The sequence below is a fragment of the Tachypleus tridentatus genome, chromosome 7 (assembly GCF_004210375.1).
Source record: "Tachypleus tridentatus isolate NWPU-2018 chromosome 7, ASM421037v1, whole genome shotgun sequence".
Lineage (NCBI taxonomy): Eukaryota > Metazoa > Arthropoda > Merostomata > Xiphosura > Limulidae > Tachypleus > Tachypleus tridentatus.
The window spans coordinates 12,226,560-12,240,031 of NC_134831.1; the positions used below are offsets into that span (position 1 = coordinate 12,226,560).

The following is a 13,472-nucleotide window of genomic DNA, read 5'->3' on the forward strand; positions in this document are numbered from 1 at the left end:
CTTACTTTCTGTTTCTTCTACACATTGTAAGTTACGAAATTACCATGTAATTATGAACCATTTTAATCGTGTGCAACAGAATTTCTTAAAGCCTTATCATCCAAACCCCTCTTTTAATAAATGTTGTTTTTTTAGCGCCCTTTTTGTTTGAAAGAATGTGTTAAGTGACGAAACCTAACAGAGACAAATTAAAGTGCTATATGTTCTGTGGTAATTACTTATTATTTTCATTAATGAAAAAATATATATTAAAATAACTCCACCCTTATCACTGAAGAGGCGCCCTCCACATTTTTGGAAACGTTTATATACAGGATTACAAAATGGCACACAGGTTGTTCAGAAATTGTAGAATTTTGGAATTCTGGAAAATGTAGTCTTGAGAAGAAATAAAAAAACAACAACAGCCCGAAATCGGATTCACATGTGATATTTTATTGTAGTATCCAAATAAACACCAAAACGTAATACCATGACAAAATTACTAATAAGTGAATATAACTACACGTGAAACTAATGTACACTCATAAGTTACCAGTGCAAGTTACTACCACTGACTAAATAGGTTTTATCTATACAAATAAACTTTGTGTATGAATAATAATATCAAAAAACAGCTGGGTGTTGTAAGTAGTGCCATCTTCCGGTGTAAAATAAATCAGCCAAAGAGTCGTTTTCTAATTCCATGCTGTAATGGTTAACCAGTTTTGGGCTAAATGTAGATCCATTCTCTCTTCATATAATCCATTTTATGGCTAAATGTGGATTCAATCTTACTTCATAATCAACGCTGTACTCACGACTGACAGTAATCTGAGACTTTATACGGCGTTGAAATTAGTAAATATTGTAAGAGTTTGATGGTACAGTGATCAGGTACGATGGATGAATGTAATGAAACGATAAGACAAAAATATGAAAATGACAAAACAATCGTATACAAATAATATGAGTGATAGAGTAATCAGATACAAAATAAGGTTCTGACAACGAGATCAGCTACGTAGGAATATCTGGTATTTTACTAAAAATACTAATAGAACATAGAGTATAAGTAATTTAATAGTGAATAAACACGCGCAACGTGTTTCCATTCTGGTGAAACAGTTGGATTTAACAATAACATGTGTCAACTGTTAAAAGTGACAGTTATTCTTTGTAAAATTGTTATAAATACTAAAAGGAAGGGAGTAAAGCATTGATAAATAAGAGAAAAATGAACTTCCATTTGTAGGAAGGTATATTATTTTTAACAAAAGTGGTAAAATGGAAACATTATTAAAATAACGTTTCAAACTTCAATAATTATGAAACAAAATATCAAACACATAATTTTCTATGGCAATGGGTAAAAGTTTGAAAAACGATAGGTAGAAATGAAAGAATCATCAAAAACAAAAACATATAAAAATGCATAATTTTCAACTACAACTGATACATCTGTGATAATTATTATTGGAATAATTATGAAAAAAGATAAAAACATATAATTTTTAATTACTATTAATGAAAAAGATGTACTTACGAGAGATGCTGGGTAGAACTGTTTTTTGTTTTTTTTACGATACAAATAATTTATATATTTCCAACAATAGATCTATTTACACCAGTCTTGTTTAAACCAATGTTTTAAATTAATGGAGTAAGAAGTACACCTGTTTTGTTTTTTGTAGTCTGTACGCAAAAATAAAAAAGTTTAAACTCATTTGGTTCTATGATTGTTAACACCAAATATCTGCATCTATGGTGTTGAATAGCAGAATATTAATAAAAAGAAATGATGTCGATGCTAAACAGTAGATGTCGTCTTACTCAAAAAAAAAATCGATTCCCTTCGGTGGACTCAGTAGACAGCTCATGTGGCTTTAGTATAAGAAAACACACAATCAAAAAAAAGAAAGAAAAACAAATGGTAAACATTTCAAAACTTAAGAAATATAAAGAATAATGGTTTCATTGTTTGCGGATCAAATTCAATTTCTTCCCTTTTTATTTATTAGTTTTCGAAATGGTGTACTTGTTTTATTTAATTATGAGTTTTCATAAACATGGCTACCAGTAGATTTTGTGTTTTTTTCATAAACCGAAGGAGATCTGTATACAGGACTGTGATTGGATAAGGACGGTGACAAAATAGGCTGGAAGCCTGAAGAAGTTGCTTGATGTAAACTGGTGTAACCATTCTCAGTTTGAGATGAAAGTGTGTTCTTGTCGACGGGTTCTTCCGATCCGCTGGAGTCGCTGATCGAAACGTAACTGACAGAATCCGACGAAGTGTAAGCTGGGGAGTTAAAACTTGCATATCTCAGCTGATTATTATCAGAAGCACTAAATATATTTGGATCATAGCTATTTGTTTCATAGGTAGCGCCACTGTTTTTACTTAGGAGTGGCAGTACATAGCGGTCATTCTGAGGTACTTGGTAGCTATCGATATTGTTCACCAGCTTGTAGTGGTACTTCGGGGTTTCATATGTTGATACGCGAATTTGTTTCTTGGTAGAAGGAGTGATATAGACAGGTTTTCCGTTTGTCTGACTTCCTTGATAAAGAGGCAGGTAAATTAAAGATGTGTGAGGTTGATAGTGAGATTGATAAGAGCGGGAGCGACCGAAAAACAAACTTGACATAAAGTTCCTTACACGAGAAGTCAGAGAGGGACGCTTATAGGTGTACAATAGCGATAAATCACCTGTTGGTTGGCGTTGAGAGACGGGAGCGTATTGGAGGTAGCTGGTAGGATAACCAAGCTGCTTCGGTTCTCGAAACAAAGCTTGGTCACCTTCCTCATAGTTCATATTTTGACAAATAGATGGCAATATCAACAACGTCACCATGAGAATTGAAACAATCTGAAAAAAGAAATAAACCACCAAGAATTGTCGCTATAAACTCTAAGTGACTAAATAAAAGTGGCTTGAAGATATCATCCTAGAAATAATAAAGGTAAAGCACTTCAAAATATAAAAAGTTCTTTCTATTTATTGCAGTGAAATATAAACACTTGGTAAATTCCAGTTATAGAAACACCACTATGAATATCGTTTCTTGTTTTGTAACAAAGAAACGTCCGATTGTAATAAATTTATTCTCTATGTGTTTCATTCCATCTAAACCTCAAATAGTAATCCAGCTGCTTATGGTTTATCACCAATAACACTATGTAACAAAATTTGTAATTTTTCTTGTTCCTGTACAAAAAGTGTTATTTCCCAATTGCTTATGCCTAAAGTAAATGGAAAAGACTTATTTTTCTCTTCAAACTTTGCTTTTGTGACCTGGGTAATGAAATTTTCAAATGTACCCATTTTTCAGAACATTCTAGATAGATTCAGTGCTGAGTAGTTGATAGAAAATTTTCTCGAACTTTCTAGAATGTTGTAAGAATTCCGAGAATTTACAAGAACCTTTTGGAATTTTCTAGAACGTTCCCTAGTAATATATATACAGCGGCTCACCACTTCAGTTTAGTTCTAGCTGCCTAAGTAAACACATAGACCTATCTGATTTTATCAGAAATGACATCAAGAAGCTGCAAGCACTCTATAGACGTATTCTGCTATGTATGTGGCTAGTTTATCAAGACAAGAGCGAAAACGTACTCCGTGACATCATCTGTTAAAATGTGTGAAACATACAAGACATATTTCTGCATGTCTGTTGGGGATCAAGACAAACCCTGAGCACCTCATTTTACCTGCAAGCACTGTAAAAAAACTTTAGAAAGTAAGATGTACAATTTTTGCTTGCTTGAATAGTGAGATTTTATATTATACAAATTTTAGACCTTTAACAATTTAAATATCTTTTAATTTATTTTTTTAATTTCCAATAGTATAGAAAAATATCACACATAAAATATTTTGCATGAACCTCTTACACATTAGTTGTAGATAAAATAAATTTATTCTTCATAATAACAATTATATTTTGCTCTTTTGCAGGATGGTACAGAGGGAAAAAGAAAGTCATGAAGTTCGTTATTCCAAGAATTTGGCGTGAGCCCATTGACCACTCAAGCAATTGCTACTTCTGCATGGTGAACCCTTTCAAACGTCGGGCTGACAAGAATACATCTGCTATCATGTATCTGGACCTTCCATCATCCATCGCTCCAGTGTCACACTGCCCTGAGTTCCCTGTACCAAGTCTGCCAGAGAGAAAGTAACCATCCTCAGAAGAAAGCAGAAAATCAGAGGAGGAGGTAGACGTTGAAAATCCAGATTACAATTTCAGAGGCACAGCTGGTGAGAGACACACATACTACCCCAAGCAAAGAAACATCAATCACTTCATCAGAGATCTTGGTCTAACAAAGTCAAATGCTGAGACTATATTTGGGGGCTGTTACGTGAAAGTGATTTACACTACAGTCGCAAATCTCGAAAAACTACTCACTTCTAAACATTTTTGTAAAACTTTAGTGTAAATATATGTAAATCTTGATTCATATGTTGTTTTATTCAGACCTTTTGTGAATGAAAATGTGCAAATTTGCGCGTTTTTTTACATAGAAAATAGGTTAATTTCTAAATTTCATTATCCAGGTTACAAAAGCAAAGTTTGAAGGGAATAACAGCCATGTTCTGTACATTTACAACATAAGCAATTAAGAAATAACACATACTATCCAGGAGCAAAATTTATACTACATAGTGTAATAGTCGCTGAAGTCTCAACATTAAAAAGTATGTGTATTTATTTTGTGTTATTTTGGTTAATACTCTCGTCTCCCGCTGGTACAGCGGTAACTCTACGGACTTACAACGCTAAAATCAGGGGTTCGATTCCCCTCGATGGACCTAGCAGATAGCACGATGTGGCTTTGCTATATGAAAACATATACACACTTAATAGTTCTATAACATACACACAAAAATAAGAATCAGTCTGTTTTATTTATGTAAAGACTCTGCACCTAATATTCTATAACTTGTCGTTTGAAACTGTTAATATAACATTCATTAAGACACCTTAGCTTTACTTATAGTGTCGTAAATTTGACAACTTACAGCTCAAAGAATTTGAGTTTGTCTACTGAAGTGAACACAGCACAAACAGCCTATGTTGTAGGTCTCTGCTTGATAATAAACAAACAAAAAGTTGTTTTCTAACGAGCGATATTTGATTACAATGTAGCGACTTCTCAGTAATTGTGTATTTGGTAACCTTTATACGTCGAGTAAATGTCCCACAAATGTTTCTTTACAGTCGTTATGTTTACTTGGATCCATTACGAACATTTACATGGTCTCTTCGTCACTGCGTTAGTTATAATGCTGAGAATGGAGGTTTTGTTTTAAATCAGGATTTGCAACCCAGTGTCACAGCGGTATGTCTGCGGACTCACATCGCTAAAAGCCGGGTTTCGATACCCGTGGTGGGCAGAGCACAGATAGCCCTTTGTGTAGCTTTGTGCTTAATTCTAAACAAATCAAGATATATTTACTGGTACGTATTCAAACTTAACGTAATAAAATAACATCCTTTTTTTTTTCACTCTGCTGATAACAAGTGAAGACGAAACTATCTGTGCCGTATTCCCTTAGGATATTGGAACCCGATTTTTTTAATGTTATAAGTCTACAGAATTACCGTTAAGCTAGTGGTGGGGCGGAAGGGCAAGAACCATTACGCATCTTGATGTTCAATTAATCGTATTTGAGAATATGTACCTTCCAGTGGACATACGACATTAAAATTCGGAATTTGATACTCGTGGTGGACATAATATAAACAATCAGTTGCTTAGATCTGAACTCAATAATAAACTAAATGTCAAAAATAATATATATATATACAAATTTAAGCCTCATAACTTTGTACTGTCTTTGCCATACATAAGACTAGCTGCGCTCTGTTTACCGCGGAAAATCTACCTTTCGCTGTGAGCCCGTAAACTAGTTACTGTCCCACCAGGAGATTGTTTTAGAGTTTTTTTGGTGGTTTGTCAAACAGGATAAGGAATGTTAAACTTGAAATGTTTTTTAATTGATTAGACTTTAATAATATTCTTTAATAATTTATAACACAATTTTCACGATTTGGTTTGTTTACCCGTTTGTTCTTTCGTGATATTGACATTGGAGTGATTAGTGAGCAGTATTGCTTAGCAGCGGCTTAATCATTCATCGAAAACCCCGTAAGGGGTGGGTCGATAACATTTTTGGTTACCCGTTTGTTTTTAAGGACAAAGCTATACTAGCGACTATCTATGCTTTGCCGACTGCGAGTATTGAAATCCGGATTTTAATGTTATAATCAGAATTGTCAAGACTAACAACTAAGAAAGATTTGTGGTGCAATCATAGGTTATTCTCTCTCTTTTTTTGGTTTAACAAAGCTTCAGACATCGATAAAAATGTAGACATTTCTAAACTCCAGTTTCAACAAATTTGGTTTAAACAACAACAAAAACTTCGAATCTTACCTTTTTAATGTTTTATGGTGAGAGTTTTGAAGCAGTATAATAACACAGCTAAGAAAACATAAAAGTTTCTGCTGTTCCAGTGTATTAAGTATGATATATATATATATATATATATGTGAGTGTAGAATACAAAGGAATCCACTACTATTAACCTAAGGCAAAAATCCAAGAAATGCAGGTGTGCCCTTTTAAAATGTTAACAAAGAGATATTTCTCATCACAACGAATTCTTCAGTAACGCACAATCTGTATATCTTCCTTGCTTTGAATAGAAACTTGTTTTTAAACTGCGTTAACCCAATCCTTACCCTTTGTTAATAGGAAGGCGATCACTACACAACAGTTTGTTGTTAAGGGTCAGCAGCATCTTAGGCCTTGGGGCCTTATAGTCCATCTAGGCCATCCAGTTCATTAGAGTAAACATCAAAATTAAAATAAAACACTCAAACCCAGTCCTTACCATTCAAATGTTTATCAAGCCATCTCTTAAAATCGCTTACATTAACTGGTTCCACCACATCTGAAGATAGCCCATTCTAAAGGCCAACTTACCTTGTTAGAAAAATAAGACTGTCCTAGCTGAAAATGACTTAACCTTTAAGTTTTAATTCTGCATGAAGATATAAGTACAGGAACTCACAAAGAAAAGTTGCATGTCACTAAAAACATCACGTACAAGACACAGGTAGCGTCGTTTGGACCAATACAGCGAATTAGGTCTTCATCATTTACCGCGAACTTGGAGCCTACATTTCAAAGACTCCCTTTTCTTCCGGATTTTGACACAAGGGCTGATGTCGACATACTCGAATGTGTATCATGCTTCAACACACTGGTATAGGTGTTAATGTTTTACTATCCTTAAAGGTGAAATAAAAACCTTTCTTGAAGGTTACTATCCTTTTATAAACCATTTTTCTTAAACCTAAATACTTTATTTATTACTTTTCAATTGAGAACAGTTAAAAATAAAACATAATTACTGTTGTTTAACTATGAGCTCTTATCAAAAAGTTCAAGTGCTTATATTTTTCAGTAATATGGCTGATTTTACATTGTGTATCGTACATTTATCAGTAATATGGCTGGCATTACATTGTGTAGCGTGCATTTATCAGTAATATGACTAAGATGATTCAAAGTGCACAAACTGTTTTTGTAGCAATGGGTTGCAAACTATGAATCACAAATAGACAACCCCTGGTCCAGGTAGTATATAGAGAATTGTACTTATATATGAAAGCATATTATACTGATAGACTCTTAAGTAGAGTGATATGAGCTGAAGAAGGCAGATGAAGTACTGTCGAAACATATAGTACGTTTACTACAATAACCCTGTCACACCAAACATGTTCACCCTTTCAGTCGTGGAAGCGTTATAATGTGAGGTCAGTCCCAATATTCGTTGGTAAAAGAGTAGTTTAAGAGTTGGTTGTGGGTAGTGATAACTAGCTACCTTCCCCCTAGTCTTACCCTACTAAATTAGGGACGGTAAGCGCAGATATCTCTCGTGTAGTTTTGCGCAAAATTAAAAACAAAGAAACAAAACTACAATAACATCATTGCTTTTTTATAATGTGCTCGAGCCACAGATCTTATAAGTACCTAGTGACGTCTCTTAATGTAGGTTTTGTAAAACGTTAAAAAATTCTGGTTATACGAACTACCACACTCAGAATATACCGTAATAATACTCACTTTTCGATGCCCTGAAAATGAGTACGCACTTTACTATCTAAGTGCACATGAGCACACACTTAAATGTAAATAAAAAGGCGGATGAAAATATACTTTAGTGGACATTTTTACCGCTCTTAATACTATTAATAACTAAAACTAAAGCAGAAGACGTACACATGCTACAGTATTAATTTATCTCATTATCAAATTTAGGCCATATTTCATTAAGGCCTAATTAGCGTTAGGCCTAAAACAAGTGTTTGCGATTAGAATTATTCTGTGTCGTTCTAGAAAGCCTGTATTTAAAGTAAACATGTTACAAAAAAGATACTAATTAGACCAGAAATGTTTTGTAGGTACTTGTTAGTATATAAATATGACAGAGATTAAAGAGAAGTGCTGAAATTAGAAGGGTATAATATATATATAATTTTGGAAATATGCGTTAACGAAGAGCCTGTAAAAATTTAGAACTTAGTATATATATATATATATATGTATAACTTATTACGTAGTGAAAATAAATACGTTTTAATAAAGTTAAGTAACCAAAATCACAAAGAAGGACTGAGTTAAAAACAGTAAATCCAAACCTCCGACTAAAGATATTAGTTTGTTATAAGTTATTATGTATATATAGAACTTATTTTATATAAATATATATAGAACTTATTATGTATAAATATATATGGAACTTATTATATAAATAGCACAATCAGGTGGGAAATTCTTCCTAATCCTCTGAAGTGTATTTATAGTTAGTTGTTTTAATGGTGCATTATGTGTGAAATATATCTATCTAGCAGTAAGGTATAGAAACAAAACTTAGTTAAAAGACACACAGTTTCTTAACCTGAAACAAAAAGTTTTAACAGGTAATGAGTCAGTAAAACTGTTTGGAGCAATACCCACTTATACGTCTCTTCCACCATCTAAATTAATGTTATGTAACCAAACAGCCTCAACTGCGCCTATTTAAATTTACTTTAGTTAGTAGCTTGGAGAAGTACAACTATGACACTAGGTTTTAATGATCGTAAGCGTCGAATATAAATATGAAGAAAAAATGCCTGCGTGTTCTAGACGAAGTGAACATAAGTACAGAATCCTAGAAAATTTGTAAAATATTTCAATGTTAGGCTTGGTAAACTGTTTCAACTTATGTCAATTAATCTACGATTTTAATGGCTTTTCATTCGGTCCCCTTACCTGCATTACTGGAACTATTATTTTTTTCTCACTCTCAGAATGAATCAGTTTCTCTTTGTAAAGGGTCCAGTCAAGTTTCAGAGGCTCTGTTGCTAGGTTCCGCATACGTGCTACTTATATATGGGCAAATACTTCTCCTGGCCTGCCTAGAAGAAGGTCAAGTCTACGGCCTGTTGTTCCGGTTGCATCGGAGCAGCGTCACCGCGGTTACTAAACTTTTAACGTACTCCTGGACGTGCTCCACTGGCCGAACCGAATCAGTACGTATACATACATTAAAACACATTCTGTACATTCCCTTCCAATGACCAAGTCTGTTTACTTCATACTGCCTAAAGCACTCTGATTTTCTAAGAAACAGTTTGGCGTTTAAACCCATGACATGTAATTTCTTCCCTCTTGTTTTTCACTGCCAGAACCTGTGAAACTGATGCACAACGGACATGAAATGCCTTAGTTTGATAATATTCGTCAGCTCTGATAGTTTAATCTAGTCGCCACTATATACCACCATTTGATTAATCAATAGTCAGCTCTAATGCCTCATGCTTTCTTCGTGTCCTTCAATTTTCAGGTTTTAAATAACTTTGATTAGATTTGAAGTGGCTTAAAATTATGGTGTCTGGCAGGATCGTACATAATTTGATCCAAACAATGTTTTCTGAAACTGACACATAGACACACCCTAGAGTAATAAACTGACGAAGTTGCTGAAATGGACAACCCTATGATTAACTGAATTTTCGATCCACTTCTCATATTTACTAAAAATACGAAAACAGAAGGAAGCATCGCCATATAAATTGTTAAATTAGTCTAGTTGTTTATTTCAAACTGTTTGTTATAAAACATTTAGTCGTGTCTTTCAAGTAAGGACTAATGTCTAATTTCAACAGTCTTGACAGTTCTGAAGATTAAAAGAATTCCTTAAAAAAAGAGTGTTGTTTTCTGTACCCTTTAAATCACAACATATCGCAAAGCATTTTTCAGTGGTATGTATGTGATGCCTGTCTTTGTTGTTAACTAGACTGTGCTCGTGGTTCTGTCGGTTTGTAGTAACGCACAAAGCTACCTGATGGGTTGTCTTTGCTCTGCCAAGCACAGGTACCTAAACCCGGTTTCTAGTATTGTAAGTCCCCAAAAATACAATTTTCAACGTTAAAAGTCCCCAGCCTCACAGATAACCCACTGGAGGTCTTGGGGTTCGGAACTATCAGAAAATAAATACCTAAAACCTTGTATTTATAACACTAATCTAAAGGTTAAGTAAATTTTATTGTTCTCGAAGAGGCCTGTCTCCCGCTAGTACAGCGGTAAGTCTATGGATTTACAACGCTAAAAACCAGGGGCTCGATTCTCCTCGGTGGACTCAGCAGATAGCCCGATGTGGCTTTGCTCTGTAAAAACACACGTACGAAAACACCTCGAAGAGACCACCAATCATTCTAAAACTCGATTTGATCTCTTGCTTTGGGAAGATTTAAGAAATTTAAAGCCGAAATTACTGACTTGATTTTCAACCGTTTATTACCAGTAAGATCCATAAAACTGCAGAGAACCACCGAGAAAAACAACAACAACAAACAGGTAAAATTATACTTTCTGTTTAATAAACAGAAAGTCCCGGAAATAATTAGTGGAACCTATCGCAATGTTGATGACATATATCCTTGTTTATATTTTCCTGAGAGCTCATTTGTCATTAGGGACTCTGTGGCCAATAACTCATGAATCGTCAAGCCACTTGAAACAAACATAGTTTGAAAATGTTTGTTTCAAAAGTCGATGAAAACGAAACGTATCAGCATTACCAAAGCTCAACCAAAAAAGAGTTCGTTTCTTTGTTTTTATAATTTCGCGCAAGCTATACGAGGCCTATCTGCGCAAACCCTCCCTAATTTAGGAGTATAAAACTAGAGAAAAGACAGCTAGTCATCACCACCCACAGCCAACTTTTGGAATAATCTTTCACCCACGGCGAGCGTGTTTGGTGTAATGGGGATTCCAACCCGCGACCCCCAGATTAGTAGTTGAGTACCCTAACTACCTGGCCATCCAAGACCATCCAATAGAGAGAGAGATTGTATCCTTAATCCTAGGAACCATTTATCCTCACAAATTACACCTGTATATAAATAGAGATATACAAAGTACACATCCATGATCATTAAAGTACCAAAGATAAAAAAATATTGAATTTCAAGTAACTTTTTCTGAAGTCATATTCCTTTATTTGTAGTAACTGCTAATGTGACTGAAACAGAAGTGTAATTTCCGTGGTGACGTAACAGCATATGTTTTATTATTATCGTGCTGAATCTAAAAGAAAATCGAACTGAGTGATACTATGACAATTGTTATTTTTAGCATGTTCACTCAGTCATTTATGTAGAGGTAAATTCTATGTTATGTCACTGTGTGGGTGCATACATGTATACGTTTTTTACTCTAAAGAAATCGGACATGGCGCTTAAATCATAATCTGAGGGTCGCAGGCTCGAATCCCAGTCACAACAAACATGCCTTTCAGTCATGGGGCATTATAATGCCACGGTCAATCCCACTATTCGTTGGTAAAATAGTAACCCAAGATTGGCGGTGGGTAGTGATGACTCGCTGCCTTCCCTCTAGTCTTACACTGCTAAATTAGCGATGGTCAACACAGATAGCTCTTATGTAACTTTGCGCAAAATTCCAAACAAATCAAACCAAAATTACAATGTTTTAGCCATAATGCTTATAATGAAACTTTTCTTTATACTAATATCTGTCAAAGAAACTATGGTCAATAATGCACATGCAAAGTGAGAATAAACCATTACGTAAAAATCTACAATGCCAATATTGTTATCTGTCAAGGAAACGATAGTGTGTGAATAACAATCACGTAACGCATCTACACTTTAAATATTATTATATTTCTGGCAAATTATTGCCAATAAAACATTTGCAAAGTCTGAAGTGACAGTCAAATTTCACTACTGGATAAATAAAAAAGATAAGTACAGGAGTTGGCGGTGTGTGTTATTTACCATTTACCTTCTCTCTGTGGCCCGGCATCGGCAGATGGTTAGGGTACTCAACTTGTATTCTGAGAGTCGCAGGTTCGAATCCCCGTCGCACCCAATATGCTCACCCTTTCAGCCGTGGGTACGTTAGAATGTGACGGTAAATCCCACAATTGTTTGGTAAAAGAGTGACCCAAGAGTTGGCGGCGAGTGGTGATAGCTAAGTGCCTTCCCTCTAGTCTTACACTGATAAATTATGGACGGTTAGCGCAGATAGCTCTCGTGTAGCTTTGCGTGAAATTCAAAAGAAACCAAACCTTACCCTTTTCAATATTTTTTTACCTCGCATGAAATTTTATGCTAAAATTCAGGGCTCGATACCCACAGTGGTACAGATTAGATGGCTCATTATGCAGCTGTGAGATTAAAAAATATATGTTACAGTTATTTTGTGGAAGTTAGCGCAAAGCTACTCGAGAGCTATCTGAGGTAACTGTTTTTAATTTTGAAGTAATAGACAAAAGGGAAATCTGCTAATAAACCACTTTCAACCTACTCTCATCAGACTAATAGTAGTAGGATTTGACCGTCATTCGTATACGGTAATCTTTCACATCTGTGATTCTCTGACCGTTTGTTTTTTCACGTACATTTCAAAGCAATGAATGTTACACGTCAGAAGATTCCAACCTTGTTTTCAATTCGTCGTATAACAAGAGTGTTAGCAGATAAAAAGAAAAAGCTAACAAACGATGTTAAACGCCTTATCTACGCAAACGCCGAGTTATATGTTGGTGAGGGTAATTTTTCGTGATATTATTTGTTGTAATATACATCACACTGGAAATTGCATGTTTTAGCTGGTAGTTTTCTACTAGGTACTATTTATTGACTAATAAATTCGTTTCAAGTCTAATTCCATCGAATTAGGAGAAGCAAGAAGGAAACTTTGTTTTTACTGTAGTATTAAGTCTTCAACGTGGCAAACACGATAAAAAAAATACTCGCATTAGGCGAAATTGAGCTTAAATTACACCGTAATTAGGAACTTTCTTTTATAGACTGATTCAACGTTACAAATTTCCCTTAATAAATATAATTGTTCATAAGAAGTAAGAAAAGTGCTTTTTATTTAATTCGTT

At 34.6% G+C, this 13,472-nt stretch overlaps 1 protein-coding gene across 1 annotated transcript; it reads right to left on the reverse strand.

The window, feature by feature from the left end:
- Nucleotides 1-420: 420 nt before the first annotated feature.
- Nucleotides 421-9,606, reverse strand: LOC143255124 (uncharacterized). The gene is made up of 2 exons (XM_076510312.1): nucleotides 9,323-9,606; nucleotides 421-2,852 (listed from the first exon to the last, which is right to left on the reverse strand). Exons 1-2 carry the CDS (start codon nucleotides 9,425-9,427, stop codon nucleotides 2,031-2,033), a joined length of 927 nt encoding a protein of 308 aa, XP_076366427.1. The 5' UTR covers nucleotides 9,428-9,606; the 3' UTR covers nucleotides 421-2,030.
- Between the last annotated feature and the right edge of the window lie 3,866 nt (nucleotides 9,607-13,472).

Bases quoted from the DNA above. Each gene is read 5' to 3' on its own strand.
- LOC143255124 (XM_076510312.1), bottom strand. From the start codon at position 9,427: ATGCGGAACCTAGCAACAGAGCCTCTGAAACTTGACTGGACCCTTTAC. The intron at 2,853-9,322 runs GTAAGGGGACCG...TTCTTTTTTCAG, and splicing joins TAATAGTTCCAGTAATGCAG to ATTGTTTCAATTCTCATGGT.